At 25.7% G+C, this 16,407-nt stretch overlaps 1 protein-coding gene across 4 annotated transcripts in view; it reads right to left on the bottom strand.

The window, feature by feature from the left end:
* The window catches only part of LOC105849170 (uncharacterized), a 209,399-nt gene that overhangs the window by 146,233 nt on the left and 46,759 nt on the right, over positions 1–16,407 (bottom strand). For all 4 annotated transcript variants that reach the window (XR_010642513.1, XM_065813632.1, XM_065813633.1 and 1 more), the window contains 4 exons: positions 10,996–11,152; positions 8,585–8,772; positions 7,534–7,666; positions 6,981–7,193 (listed from right to left, as the gene is read on the bottom strand). Coding sequence is in view for 3 of the 4 variants with exons in the window: in XM_065813632.1 (XP_065669704.1) it covers positions 6,981–7,193; positions 7,534–7,666; positions 8,585–8,772; positions 10,996–11,152 (691 nt within the window). In the remaining variant the exon portion in view is untranslated. The remainder of the gene's footprint in view (positions 1–6,980; positions 7,194–7,533; positions 7,667–8,584; positions 8,773–10,995; positions 11,153–16,407) is intronic.

The following is a 16,407-nucleotide window of genomic DNA, read 5'->3' as shown; positions in this document are numbered from 1 at the left end:
TTTCTTTTGTTGTATAAAATAACTTTCTTGATTTGAAAACAGTTTTTTTGATTACAATGATCACCATGATTACAATGATCACCATGATCAATCCTATGACAATGATCACCATGATAGATCTTATGAATAATCTTATCATCCTGCAACTGATAACATGTAAGCTAGTACAACCTCTTGTATATCCTGCTGCTTTTTAGGATTGCTATATAAGCAAAGGCTAGAAATGAACTTTCTGTTATTTTACTATCTTATATCTGTCATGCTTATTATATCTATTATGAATATTCATATAGTGTGTGAATATATCTATCATGTCTATTATATATATATATATATATATATATATATATATATATATATATATATATATTCATATAGTGTGTGGATATATCTATCATCTCTATTATATATATATATATATATATATATATATATATATATATATATATATATATATATATATATATATATATATATATATATATATATATATGTATATATATATATATATATTTATATATATATATTCATATAATGTGTAAATATATCTATAATGCCAATTACATATATTCATATAGTGTATGAATATATCTGGGAATTTTTGAAATTATTAAATAATTTCTCTCTATCCGTAGTATTATAGCCATTCTCAAAGACTAATACTGTTCTTCTTCAAAACTTCAGGGATACTACAAGATGAAAATCTTGCAGTATTTTTCCTTGTCTTTATTCTTGTGTTGTTCCTTATCTACATTAATGATCTTCCCAACAATCTTAAATCTAAAGTGATTCTTTTTTGCTAATGACTTAACTATATACACCTGTATTGACAAAATCCATACATTAATTGACATTGATATGGTCAAATATATTTAATTGCTCTAAATTTTTTTGTTCTTATTTTTTTCAAGACTGCACTTTTTTTAATGTTGTTTCTGATCAATTTGACCAACCCTTTCCTTTATCTCTCTATATCGTTGTCAAATATATTTAATTGCTGGTGACTTTAATGATCACATCACTGAATGGCTTAGTTCTAGTATTACTTATGTCGCTGGTTCTTAAGTTCAAAATTCTTTTCCTTGTTAATACTATACTCAGATAGTTAAGTTAACAAATAGTTTTTCAGAAAACATCTAATAACTATGTTCACATGTATATGTAGCCATAAGTAATCATTTATTTAAATGGCAATAAAAAATAGAATTTAACTCAATTTTACATTAAATCAATTGTATAATCTTCATCGCTATCTAGAACCTATTCCTATCTTGTTGGTAGGTATTTTTATAAAATTCAGTATCCTATTAAGAAAAAAATGCTTCTAGATGAGTTTAAACATCATTAACACTTAAAAAATATTCTTCAGGAAGTGTTCCATGGACCAGAGTAAATAAAAATTGAATAGTGTTATGTTCGGGGAATAAGAAGGATGTAGCAAACTCTCCAGTTCAGTTAAATTATATTTTTGGGGGTTAGTCTTGCTTTTTCTATTGATCAGACCTGATTGTTATACCAAGAATTGGTTGTGCAATCTATCCAATTGTTGGCAATAAAATTTATCCATAACTTTTACTCCTGGCTTCAATAGTTCAAGTAAATTATGCTAACACAATCACACCAAACACACAATAATACCTATTTTAAAGTGAGGGATGGTTTTGGAGTAGTTACAGCGGGTTGGTTTGGAGAAAGCCATTGTTTAGTACGCTTGTTGTTGTTGTACAAGACTTATTTCTCATCACTAGTAACAATCCTTCATAAAAATGGATCACTTTTTTCTCTGCACAAAAGAAATGTACAAATTGCGCACAGTTGTTTTTATTCATCTCTGACGTTAGATGTGAGACCCAAATACCCTTGTCTGCAAATCTTCTTAATTTCATTGACCAAGAAGCCTGAAGATTGTTTGCTATTTTCTGGATGCTCAGTTTGGGATTTGTTTCTGCTAGTGCTTTTGATGTGTTGTTATCAAACCCTATTGGGTACCCACTTTGATCACTATCAGTTAAAATCTTTATTAGAAAGTTTTCTTAACTAACTTTGGATTTATTTAGTTTCAATAGGTCTCCAAACACATCACTAATTTTCTTTGTTGCAATATATATATATATATATATATATATATATATATATATATATATATATATATATATATATATATATATATATATATATATATATATATATGTATATATGTATATATATACATATGTATACATGTGTATATATATATACATATGTATATATATATACACACACACACACAAACACATATAAATATACATACACACATACACACATATGTTTATATATATATATATATATATATATATATATATATATATATATATATATATATATATATATATATATATATATATATATATATATATATATATATCAGGTATACAACACATTTGAAAAATATATGCTTTCACCCTTTTAATGTGTTTCATATGATAAAAAAACACTAGATTTAAACATTTTTTAAATAAAAAATATTTTTATGAGTTCCTCATGACTCCTAAACATTTAACAAGTTCCTAATATTATCAATAAAAAAGTTCTTTAATAGTGTTTTATGTTGGGAGTCAAATTAAGTGGAATTATATAAAAATTTAAAAATGATATTTATATTAAAAAAAACTTATTAAATAAAAAAATTTTTGTCAAAAAAAAGTTGATAAAAATGCGCTTTTTTAATTTTTAGTTAATAAACTTCATTTTTATATAATTATCATTTTTTTTAAATTTTCATATAATTTTGCTTCATTTAAGACATTACATGGGCCCCTAAATTTTTTTTTAATTTAAGTCAAGTGTTTTTTTATCATATAGAACACATAAAGAGAGGATGGCAGTATTTATTTTTCAAAAACATTGTTTTTCGGGACACTCTAATATACATAAACAGGCCTTCACATAAAAGGTGTGAGGTTGCATGACTTTTATGAGACCAAGACTCTTTGCATGTTTTGATAATTAGAGCTTTTAAAAATGCTCTAAAAAAATAAAGCAAACTTAAATTAAAATAAAAAACCCTTAAACTAAAAAGAGAATAAAATCTAAGAAAAAAAAAAATACAAAAATTAAACTAAAAAAAATAATTTTAAAGAATGATATAATAAATAAAAGAAAAATTTAAAATATTTATTGATTAACTCTTTCAGGCCCAAGGTATGACAATTACCTGCATTTTAAAAATCTTCTTAAGATTTTTAAAATGCAGTAGTTGTCAATGTAAACTTCGTAATATTTTCCTTGTAAAGATTTCATCATTTTATAAGCAACATTATCACCTAATCTAAAATACTTTGGCATTGTATGATCAGTACATTTATTGTTTTTCCCTGTTATATTTCAAATTTAAAAAGATATCCATCCATATTAGCCGTCGACCTAAGCTTATATCCCTTTTTAATTGGTTTCTTAGAGTTATTTTGTTTTAAAGAGTTACAAACCTTAAAAAGTATCATTCCCTCATCAATACAAAGGTAACGCAATAAATTTAATAATTTTGTAAAGTTGTTATTCAAACTGTCTATCAATGGACGTAACTTATATAATTTATCTGTATTGTCAGCTGCTTTTGCAATGTTGTTGCTTGAAAGTATTTGAATAAACCTATTTTACCATGGAATGATATCTCAAACAAATGGCATTGCCAAATCAGTTTCATTACTCCAGTAGTTCCTCCAGGAAGGAAGCTCAAGATACCCCATTACCATATTGATTCCGATGAAAGCATACAAATCGTTTTTTGTTAGCACTAGAACTTTTTTCTGTAACTGATGTATATACAAGTTACTCTGATAAGTAATAGATTTCATAATTTCACCGTGAAAGTATTTTAAAAAATAATCTACTGGGTTTTCGCATTCATCGATTTTCTATTGGAATATCTTCTTAATAATATTTGCAATTTCAGCAGCAAAGTAATATCTTTTTTGACTCATTTTTTACTTTTATACTAAAAGATTGCAACAAATAAACATTTATACAAAAAAGACTTCAAAAAGCCTGACGGGACATATTTGTCCCACAACTTATTACAAAAAAAAAACAATACAAGAATGATAATGCAGATATAAAGTGTGTATTATTTCTATTCTACTAAGATTAAATAACTTATAAAAAAATTTTCAAAGGTATAGCATGATTCTTTAAGAACTGCATATTTTAATGAAGCATAATAAATCTAAGCAACATATTTTGATTGTAACTGTTTTATGAATTAAAAAAAATTAATTAAAAAAACCCACAAATAAGACAAAAAGTTGTTTTGAAGTATTGCCTAACTATGTGACAAATGTTTTGATTAATTTTTATACGGATATAAACAAAAGCTGAACCTCTTTATAGTTTAAATGAACCGGGACATATATGTCTTGTTGGGCCGGAAAGGTGTAATGTAAAAAAAAAAAAATTCATAGCAGCAGTATCATTCTTATCATTCCCTCCCATGAACAAATTGGCTAGTACAAGAGCGGAAACATAATGAGGACAGAGCCATGAGAGCGTCCGCCCACCCTCCACTCAAGATTTTTTAATCAATAAACCAATATATTTAACACAACATGATGTTTAAAAACTTAAATAAATTAGGCTGTTTATAAGTGCCATGAAATTTAATAAAATTTTGTGGTGCAACTTAAATTTTAAAAAAAGTTATTGGGATAGTTAAAAATTTGTTCACAGATGTGATTATTTAAGGTTATTGTTATTATTTTGTTTTCTTATATTTAGGGTACTTTTTTCACCAACAATATTCGATGCAATTTATTTCGTATTATATTCCATACTACATTAAAGTATTTCATATTATATTCTGTATTTCATTTAAAATTAGAAAAACTAAATGAAACAATTTCATCTAAGCTTTTAATTGTGTCAATACCTTTTTGAAACAAACAATGCAATTTTTAATTTAATTGATTCCATAATTACAATTAAACTGCTATAAAATTTCCTGAGTACTTTATTGCAATGTAATAAAAAAATAATATATATAAAATATTTGTTTTTTATAACGCAACTTGGGTATTGTGGTTCAATTGGACCTAAAATGGTCACAAAATGGTACAAATTGGTTAATGTGGTACCTCAGAAAAGATGGCATCTTTCTGCAGAATGGTGCCCCTTGCCACAAGGCAAAATCTGCCAAGTTTTTAGCTGACAACAAGGTTTCTTGTTCTAGATTGGCCTGGCAGTTCACCCAACATGAGGCCAATAAAGAATTTTTGGAACACCACCAAGTGTAAACTCAGCCAGTTAAAACCAACAACAAAGCAGCAGATAATTAAAGGAGTCATCAGTGTGTGGCACAGGGATGAAGACATGACTGCTTATTGTAAAAAACTAGCCTCAAGCATGCAAAACCGTATTCGCAAACTGCTTAAAGTAAAGGGTGGTTTTACCCATTATTAATTCATTTTATTGACATACTGGTTTCTGACAGTTTTTTTGCTGAACTCTTACTGCATTTATACATTATTAAATAGCATTGATAAAATCAAATGTTTTGTGTGAATATGTGCAAGCTAGTATAAATATTCTTAACTTTTTACTGTTATGCTAATATATATATATATATATATATATATATATATATATATATATATTATATATATATATATATATATATATATATATATATATATATATATATATATATATATATATATATATATATATATATATATATATATATATATATATATATATATATATATATATATATATATATATATATATATATATATATATATAAACAACCCTCAAAATTAGGAAAAATGAGGTCGGCAATAATTTGCCGACCACAATCTTTTAAAGGTCAGCATCAGCTCGGCAAAAAAAATTTGAAACAAAGGTCTTACCATAAAACATAGAAACGAGTTTGGCAAAAAATTACCGACCTCAAACACTTTTAATGTTATAGTAAACATAATAAACATAGATATAGGTTTATATAAACATGATTATTGCTTTCTAAAAACACCATCTTTTTTTTTTCCATTAAATAATGACATTTAATAGTAATATATTGTTAATATTAAAACTTGATACTTTATTTGTGAGTATAACTTCCCTATAATAGAGCTTTCAATTATTGGCTTTTCACGCCCCTTGATATGAGTGATACTAATAAATAGTTAATTGACTTGACTTAAGTCTTGAGCTTAATACTTAATCATATAGAATATATAAGCTCATATACCATAAAAAACTAGATTGTGTTTCTATTATGAGTTTTTTTTTAGTTATTAAACATTAAATGTTTGCAAATTTGCATTAAATCTTTTTGCCTCACTCTGTCATTTTTTCAATGGCAGATCTGCTTCATAATTTTTTGCAAATTTACTAGATCAGGCATTCCTATGCTGTATCCAGTACTTTACATATCTATGATTGCACTAGATATTGTTTTCTACTTTGAGCACAGACAAAAATAAAAAATTTTAGGTATGAATGTTTTGTCAAAACTTTTAACTTAGTACTCATTTTTAGAAGATATTTTATTCTTCAATACATTGAACTGTTATTGTTAAACAGGTTGGAAAAGATAAAAAATTAATCAAATTATAAAAAAAAAACACTAAAACTAAACTAAAAATGCAAAATATTGGTTTTTGATTTAAATAATTACTTCAGTTAAAAACACTTTTCCCACCCACAAGGAAAAAATATACTAAAATAGTAAAATTTCATTTTCTAATTAAACTTCTACTTATGAATTAATTTTATTATTTCTTTTTTTAAAATAAAAAGAACTAAAGTTATTCTGGGTTATATTATCCCAATTAAAAGTAAAAACATTAAAAGTGATAAAAACAAAATTGTTGAAATTTTACAATAAATAATTCATAGCAAACATAAAATAAACATAAACAAACATGAAAAGCTTCATTAATAATCTATGTTTAGAGGTAAACAATGTAAGTATTACACCTATTATTTTTAAAATTTATATTGAATACCTTCCACATTGAGTTGAACAGTAAATCCTGTATCACATAAATCTGGTTGAGTGTAGCAACTTGATCCAAAATGATTGGTCATAAGTCTATTTAAAGAATTATTTTTTTGCATATTAACTGAATCACCAAAAAGAATTTCAGTCCCAACAACACTTGTATATTGGACAAAATTGTTTGTTACATCCATGTTTTCTATTGACCAAGAATAATCAGCTAAATCAAATTAATAAAAAATAAAACCATTATGAAATAAACAATAAATAAGTAGAAATGTAGTGAAGTGGCTTCAAAAGTAAGACAAAAAAAAAATTTTTAACTATAAAATTATGTTAGAACCAAACACTATAAATATTATTAAATGCTAAGGTGCTGATATACACCTGTGCATGTATTTATCCATATCTATACAATTATGTATGCAATTGTTTTACAAGAATTAAGTAAAAAAAGTAACTTAATTAATAATATCACACAATAATTAATGATATCCTATTAACTTAACAACATAAAACTTCTATTTTAAATAACACATTTGGTAAAACATTAAGCTCACCAGTAAGATAAGAAGTTCCTTTTACAGCAATGGTAAAGTTGCTTTCACTAACTGTATTCCAGTTTAAACACAAAAGTTTAAGTGATGATGTTCGAAAAGGATATAAATATATTTCAGATGAAATCGAAAAAACCTGCATACAAAATATATCAAACAATTTTGCAGAACTTTAAAGCATAAAATTTAAAAGAGGGGGTGCCACACATTAAATTAAATGTAAATATTTTTATTTTATGTATTTTTATTTATATTTTATTTACTACAAATGTTTATTTGCCAACTTTTTTATGTTATTTTATTTTCATTCTTTTTTTAACCTTTTTTTTTCATAAATAATGCATAATGCATTTAATAAATAAAATATATCAGCTAATGATAAAGGAAAAATAGAATTATTTTTTAATTAAAATTGAAATTATATATGCAAATGAAAATAAGAAAATAAATTATTTTTTTTGTTGTATTTTTTATCTAGAAAAGCTATAAAAAAAACTAATTCTATGTAAAATGGTGAAAATAATTAACTTAATAATTTCTCAATTGAATTTCTATATTTTTTCGCTTTGGAATTATTATTTTGTATGGATATATTGATCTTTTTTGCTTTATTTTTTTTATACTTTTATAATAATTTTATATGTGAATGGAAACCTTTTATCACCTTGATTACAATCTAGCAACAGGTATAATAATAAATTAATTGCCAAACATTAAAAACAGCTTGCCATTTACTAAAATTTATTAAAGTATAGAGACCAAATTAAAAACAAGTTTAAAAATAGTCAGGTGTGAAACAGACTCACCATGACCTGTATTGTACGGGTTATGAAAGTTAGTATAATTATAATTGTACAACCCTACAAAAATTCATTTATGTGCACAAAAAAATGTGTTTGAATGCAATAATCAAAAAATTGAAAAAAAAAATAAAAGTAAAAAAATCAAAAAAAGGCTGGAATATCAAAAACTTTAAATTTAAAAAATTTATTTATACAATTTAAATTTAAAAAAATTATTCATAAAAATCCAAACAAAAAAAAATTATTCTCACAATAGTATCATTAAACATCTTGTTATCTTTGTATGGTAAGTATGCACCATTTACTTCATAATAGATACAAAACTCCAATAATTGTTCACTAGTATCAAATGTTAGTCCAGTGATTAAATTTGATACATTAAACCTCATTATTAACGAATCACTTTTTGAAAATACAAATGATTCAACGGTTGGTTTATCTAAAAAGAAAAAATACAGTTGTTTCAGAAACATATTAAAAGAATAGAGTGGTGTCATATTATGAAAAATTTTAGAGAAGATTAAAAAATGGTTTGTAGATATTTTGAGTTCTATGTTTTTTGTGTTTTAATTTTCTTATTGAATTAATTTTTTCTGACAAGTACTTTTGAATATAATTTTGTATTAAATAAAACTTAAAATAAAATTAAAACTTTTTTAAATATAACAAAGTAATGCGACAATCACGCACACGTTCATTTGGAAATGTCCGACGTACATTGTGGAGCTTCAGCGTTTGCTGACTATTTGCTTGGATCTAAAATCTCACTTCATAGCACATCATTCCACACCAGTACAGGGTTGTAGTTCTTTTGGCTAAGAGTGATGGCTCGTGGCATATGGTGACTAATGTGTGCATTCGATCAATTGAAATCCATTCTGTAGGTCTTATGTCTGGCTCTGATGTTCTAGACCATAAGCGCAAGAAGTAAGTGTGTTTAGCTTTCTTATCACCCAATTTGAAAGTGAACAAAAACATACTAGACCATACTAGACAACCAAACGGAACATACTAATGCACTACTTCATCACACCTGTAGACATAAGCAGTCTCTAAAATCAGTAGATCAAATATTTTATCCTTGTTGCATTTGTTCTACAAACAGAGTGACTAGAGCATTAGTTGTTTCTTCCCATGCCCTCTTAGCATCCATACTTCATTTTTCTACTTCGCAAAAGTCTTGCCACACATTTTATATTTTCTTATGATTTTTATTTTTTATTCCACGACACCATCTACAATCTGTTTTTAGTTTCACATCAGGTCTGCTAACTGAACGACTCCGTTGGTCACTTTTTGCGATCTTTGTGTTGCATAAACAAATAAAACTTTTAAAAAAAACTTAAAACTTTATTATTATAATTTCAATTTGCTTAACTAAAATACTTATGTATTTTGTACTTATACTTGTTCTTAGGTGTAATTAATAGTGATTGTTACTAAAAGTTCCTTTACTTTATTTAAGTAGCTTTGTTTAAAAGTAGTTGAAATAATTTATCGCTTCTCAGCAATAAATGATACATTTGAAAAATACAAATTTGAGCAACCCAAAAATCAAAATAACAAGCACAATAAAGATCAAGAACCGCATAAAATGATCAAAATTGCTGTTTTAATCTCCCTATATGAGTTCTTGCTGGTCAAGGTTGACCGGTTGAATAAATCTTAGTTTCGAAAAATAAGCATTTACAACCCTTCAAATCGTTTTTTTTTCTCATTCATTTTTTTCATTAAACTTTTTTAAATTAAATCTTATTAAAAAACCTTTTTAAATTTTATTATCGCCTAAAATTTGCCACTGTCTGTGATGTCATTGCAATGAATTAACGCAATTATTCTATTTAGCTATTTAAATAACTATACTTATCATGAACGCATTTCTTTTTTGAGTTATTAAGAAAACGGTTAGCAAATGTAAAAAACATTTTCATGCGTTGTAAAACATTAGGAAATAAAAAATTTAAAAATCTTTTTAAATTAAAATTTTCTAATGTTTAGTTGATAATTTTATAAAAAATTTAGGATTATATAAAAACAAGTTAACTAAAAACTAAGTGTTCAAAAATATAAAACATCTAAAATTACTCTGATGTTGGCAAACCTCCCTTTTTAATAAAAACTCTGTTTTTAATCAGCACATATGAGCCATTTCAGAATAAGGTTATTTCAAACTGTTAATTGGAACATTAGTTATTTACTGTAAAACTTTGTTGTAAATTTTTATCTAAAAAAAAGAAATGATTTGATTTAAAATCATTTCAAAGGTAATACTCTTATAGCATAGAGTTTTTTTTATTTAAAAAATTTATAAAAAAAAAATTAAAACACCAAAAATAAAATTTTAATTGACCAGCCAATAAAAAGAGTTGACCGTCAAATCTGTGTTACCCGGTCAAATTAACCAACTATGTTCAATTTTTTATTTTGTGCACTGAACCCAATCTAAAAATGTATAACATTTGGCATTATAGCTATTATCTTAAAAGTAAACAGATTTACTTTTAAGTAAAAATCTTTTAATAAGAATTACAAAAGTAAACTTACTAAGAAAGTAAGCCTTAATGGAAAGTATAAAAATAAAAATTAAACATATTATTATAAACAACACCTTGGTGTATTTAAAATCTCTTTAAAATATGCTGATATATAATAAAAAGCTTACTATATTGGTATTCAATAGATTCAATAAATCTGAAATCCATTTTAAAATTCATAAGTGAGTCTCCTGAATCAACGTTTATTCTGATTTCTGAAGCCATAAAGGGATTTATCAAAGTATAACAAAACCACATTAAACTAATATAGTTGCTTGTAAAAACCTTTAAAAAGCAATATATATATATATATATATATATATATATATATATATATATATATATATATATATATATATATATATAAATATATATTTAAATATATTTATATATATATATAATATATATATATATATAAATATATAATATATATATCTCTATATATATATATATATATATATATATATATATATATATATATATATATATATATACATTTATACATGCAAGGTATATATATATATATATATATATATATATATATATATATATATATATATATATATATATATATATATATATATATATATATATATATATATATTATATATATATACATGTATATATATATACATATATTTATACATGCAAGGTATATATGTATATATATATATATATATATATATATATATATATATATATGTATATATATATATATATTTATTTATAAGCCTTGTGTGTATTAAAATATACACACAAGGCCTCTCTAACTATTCCCAAGACATAGCAGAGGGAGCAACCAACTTCATTTTGCCAGAAAGAATGAACAGTTGTTGGTTGTGACCTCAGCAATGTTGTTTATCTATATTGAAAAAAACACCATTTATCAAAAAAAAATCAAAATGAGCAAGAATAAATATAATTATAAATTTGAATTCAAGTTTTATAACAGAAAAAAAATTTACAAATCTAATAATAATCAAGTTTAACTCTTTATCTTTTTTCGCATCACACCAAGTCCATCATTAAACTTAATCTTTGAAATTGTACCGGATTTTTGTTCTTGTGATCTGAATACAGATCGAACTTTGTCCACAGTTAGCAATCTGTTGTGCTTTTCAATTTCATCAGAATATCTATGAATATACTGCCCCATCATACCTATTGACCGTTCTGAATGGTCATTTACAAAAATCAAAGTTTCAGCATATTATTGAAAACTTTTGAAGCATGACTGAGTATGCCAATAGTTTGGTGGAAGTGAGAGCCAGTCTTGAACTCGTTGCTTATCAAACCCAATCATGTCAAAAATCAGGTAAGAAAAGACATCAACCAAGGCAGACAAGGATGGTGGTTTTTTCCCAATTTTTGTATTCATTTTATAAATTTCCTTGATATCTTGCTTTACTTTATTCTCAGGCTTATAATAGTCAGAGCTAGGCATATCAAATGACAGAATTGCTGATGCAATTTTTGCCTTCTCCTCTGATGCTAACTCATCATCTAGTAAAGCTAAAGGTATCATTGTTGAATCCAAATACCAACAGTGTTTATACTGAGACTCTAATACAGCATCGACAGCTATTGGGTTTGTACATACCTTCTTGTACAGATGCATTTGATGTATGGCTGTAATGTCAAGAAAAGGAGCTTTGATGACATCATCAGATTGTAGATTTTGCATAAAAGCAAACAATAAGTTCTGTAATAAGCTTAATTTCAATTTTCAGTTTATCATTTTCCTGAACAAACGTAAGTTGATTGGATAAAAGCCGAAGCTTTAGATAATAAATTGCTTTTCCTAAAAATCTTGCATGATGAATAGCACCAGTTTTTCTTACTTTATATGTTATAGGGGATAAGTACGTGACAACTAATTCTGCAAGCTCACTTCTATCATCTCTTATAATACCTGGTTTACTAACGTATGCTTTGCAAAATGGTAATGACTTCATACCTGCCTTTTTTAAAAAACTGCTTTTAACCTTATTCCAATCAAACCGTAACAGTAGAACTGAATTATAGTTAAAATTAGGTTCTTCAAAAATATTTTTAAGCTTTTTGAAAAGAGGATTATCAGGTCCACTAGTTTCTTTATTGGTCACTAATTTCCAAAAGTGAAGCATTCTTAATTCAGTCACATGATGCCTACATGCTATTTGGAGGAGATACTTATCCAGTTCTTGGGATATTCTGGAAACTGATCCTTTACTCGTCCCAGTGTTGGATGATGTTGTATCAAAGCATATTCCTCTAGTTTTTGACGTAAGTTGATACTCCTTAATTAAGTTCATTACACCTAGGAACTGATCTTCACCAGTGGATGAGGCTAGTGAAGGTTCTCCAAGTAGGTAAGTCTGTCCATTAAGTTAACTAAAACAGCCATTCTATCCCTCTTTAACATTTTTCCTTTGTTTAGCTCAAACAAGGTCTTCCCGTCAAAATGAATTATACATGGATACGGAGATGCGTCTATGGCTGCTTTAACATCTTCTTTTGAAATTTTTGCCATGTTTTCATTTTCTTTTTTGATTTTTCTATATGCGGTAGACTGACTGCTTTTAACTTCTTTAAGATCAACACCTGATTGATATAGAATTGCATTTGTTACCTTCTGTAAAACATTTGGTGATATATCACAGGCTGTAGCAGTAAGTGAAACATTACCAGCAAAAACATCTTTTGGAATTTTTGCAATTACTGTGTCTGGGTTTTCAGAGACTTCTATATGATACCAATCACCTGGCTCGAAATCAGATTCAATTGAAGAATCATCGCTTAGAATTGTGTCTATAAGTTCAACGTTGGGTACATCATCTCTCAAAATCTTAGGCTGTAAACATTTTTTACTCCTGATGCTTTCTTTTGCCTAATTAACAGAAAAAATGTAGTTTTAGTTTTTAATTTTAAAATTAGTGGAAAAAAGAATTAACAGAGCTTGAGAAAGAGCTAAAGTAATTAATTAAAAGTATTGAGTACCTTTTTTCTATATTTAATATCCTCTGAACCAATAAAAAACTTTCTTTCGTTTTCCTGATCTTCAAGAAATTTTAGATCTTCAATCTTGTCTTTTAGTGATCTTTTTTTATCTTTACTGATTGTATCTTTGAGATTAGAACTACCAGCCCAAAAAAGTTTTTTTATTTTAATCTCAAACTCATGCCAAATCACCACTATTTCCCCTTTTTGCATTTTTTTTCAAGTTGGAATAGGACTTATTCAATTTAAAAAGTTTTTTAACTAAACTTAAATCAGTTAACACATCAAATCCAGCTTTAATCCAGGGTCTCTTGATTTTAGACAAAATACATTCACAACAACTCTCCGAAGTATATCCAAGCCTGTTGGAAGTTGTATATCTAAATAGAAAGATTTACATTTTATAAATAAAATAAATTTTTTAGCAACTAATGACTCATTATAATTCCAATATTAATAAAAATGTTTATACCTGATATAGCTGGTTTTGCCTCTTTTATAATAAAAAGTTCCTTTTTCATTGACCTAAGTTGTGCTTCACTCATTTTTAATGTTTATTGTATGTACTAATCTGTATTTATTAGAAAAATTCAAAGTTTTAAACTATCAGAATTTACACGAAAATATATGTATATAACATTAGGCATAACAGAAAATATATTTTTAAAAATACCAATTTTCATGATTATATCACCAAACATAGATTTTTGATAAGTACAAAAAAAACCAAATATTTTTAAACAAAAATATAGGCCTATATATATATATATAGCAGAAAAAAAAATTTGAAAAAAAAAAAATTGCCCCTCCTTCAAGACGCCCAAAAACGACCACTTTTTGGTCAATTCTCTACTAAATTATTAGCTTGAGGGGGGGTCAAAAGTGAACGGACAGCGATCAAAGTTTGTGAGGCTCATTTTTTATATATTTGCCCCAAATTTAGGAGGTATGGTTTTTTAGATTTGAAAATTCACTTTTTGAATACCCCTAATATATATATATATATATATATATATATATATATATATATATATATATATATATATATATATATATATATATATATATATATATATAAATTAGTAAAAAACACTTATCTAACTTTTATCTTCGACTTGAAGTTTCACCATTGCTGGATCATCAGGAAGAGTTACTAAATCTCAAAAAAAAATTCAATTTATAGAAAAAAATATTTTTCAGGAAGTTATAAATTATTATAAAATATTTTTAATTACTATATTTTTTTTGTTAACGAGAAGTTACAGAAAGTAATTATGAAATAATTTTCTTTGGAATGGGGATAGTTTAATTTGGTCATTTGTTTTTATAATTTTTTAAAAGGTATTTATTTTCGTGCCTACATTTAGAAATTAATTCAGATTTTTTATTTAATAAATTTTCTTGATTTAAATGAGTAATTATTTCAAATTTTTCTTGCAAACATAGCATACATATTTATATTTTAAATACCCTAGCTAAAATAATCCAAATTAATCAATTAGGTCTTTATCGCGACGACGGTTTAATAATAATGCATAAAAAATCAGGGCCACAACTCGATAAAATTAGAAAAGATATTACTATAGTTTTTAAAAATATTGGCTTCCTAATTGAAATAAATATAAATTTATAAATAGTGAATTTTCTTGATGTCACATTTAACCTCTCAGAAAGTTCCTATAAGCCCTACAAAAAACCTAATGACGAATTATTGTATATTAATGTAAATTCGAACCATCCCTCTCAAATTCTAAAACAAATTCCAATTTCAATTAACAATAGGCTAAAACCAAAACTCTTCTAATGAAAATATTTTTAACTCCTCTAAACGCGTTTATGAAGATGCCCTTAAAAAAAGTGGCTTTCAAAATTTCGAGCTAAAATTTGAAAAGAAAATTGCAAAAAAGCGTAATAGAAATAGAAACATAATTTGGTTCAACCCCCCGTACAACAAAAATGTTTCAACAAATATAGGTAAAATTTTTCTAAAATTAGTAGACAAACATTTTCCTCCCTCTAATAAATTACATAAGATTTTTAACAGAAATACCATTAAAGTAAGTTATAGTTGTACAAAAAATTTTGAAAGAATTATAAAGGCCACAACTACTCGTTAATTAATTAAAATGAACATATAAAAGAAAAAAACACTGATTACTGTAATTGTAAACAAAAAATAGATTGCCCTCTAAATGGAAAATGCCTTTCGAAAAATGTAATTTACAAATGCATTGTTTCCTCACAAAACAACCCTGATAAACAATATATTGGCTTAACCGAGGGGAATGGAAAAAACGTTATGCCAACCACAAACAATCGTTTAAACACAAAAAATATTCAAAAGAGACTATGCTGTCAAAATATATTTGGAATTTAAAAAAAAAAAAGAAAAATTTTAATTTACAATGGTCTATTTTAAAATCTGCCCCTGCCTATAATAACATTTCCAAAAAATGTATGCTATGTTTGCAAGAAAAATTTGAAATTCAAGGTTCTTTCTTCGGTCCTGTTTTGCTTCCCATCTACATTTATGATCTTCCCAACAACCTTGCATCAAAAGT

Source organism: Hydra vulgaris, chromosome 12 (genome assembly GCF_038396675.1).
Source record: "Hydra vulgaris chromosome 12, alternate assembly HydraT2T_AEP".
In the NCBI taxonomy this organism is placed as follows: Eukaryota; Metazoa; Cnidaria; class Hydrozoa; order Anthoathecata; family Hydridae; genus Hydra; species Hydra vulgaris.
The sequence above is the reverse complement of the archived record's forward strand: the minus strand, read 5'-3'. Positions and strand labels throughout refer to the sequence as shown.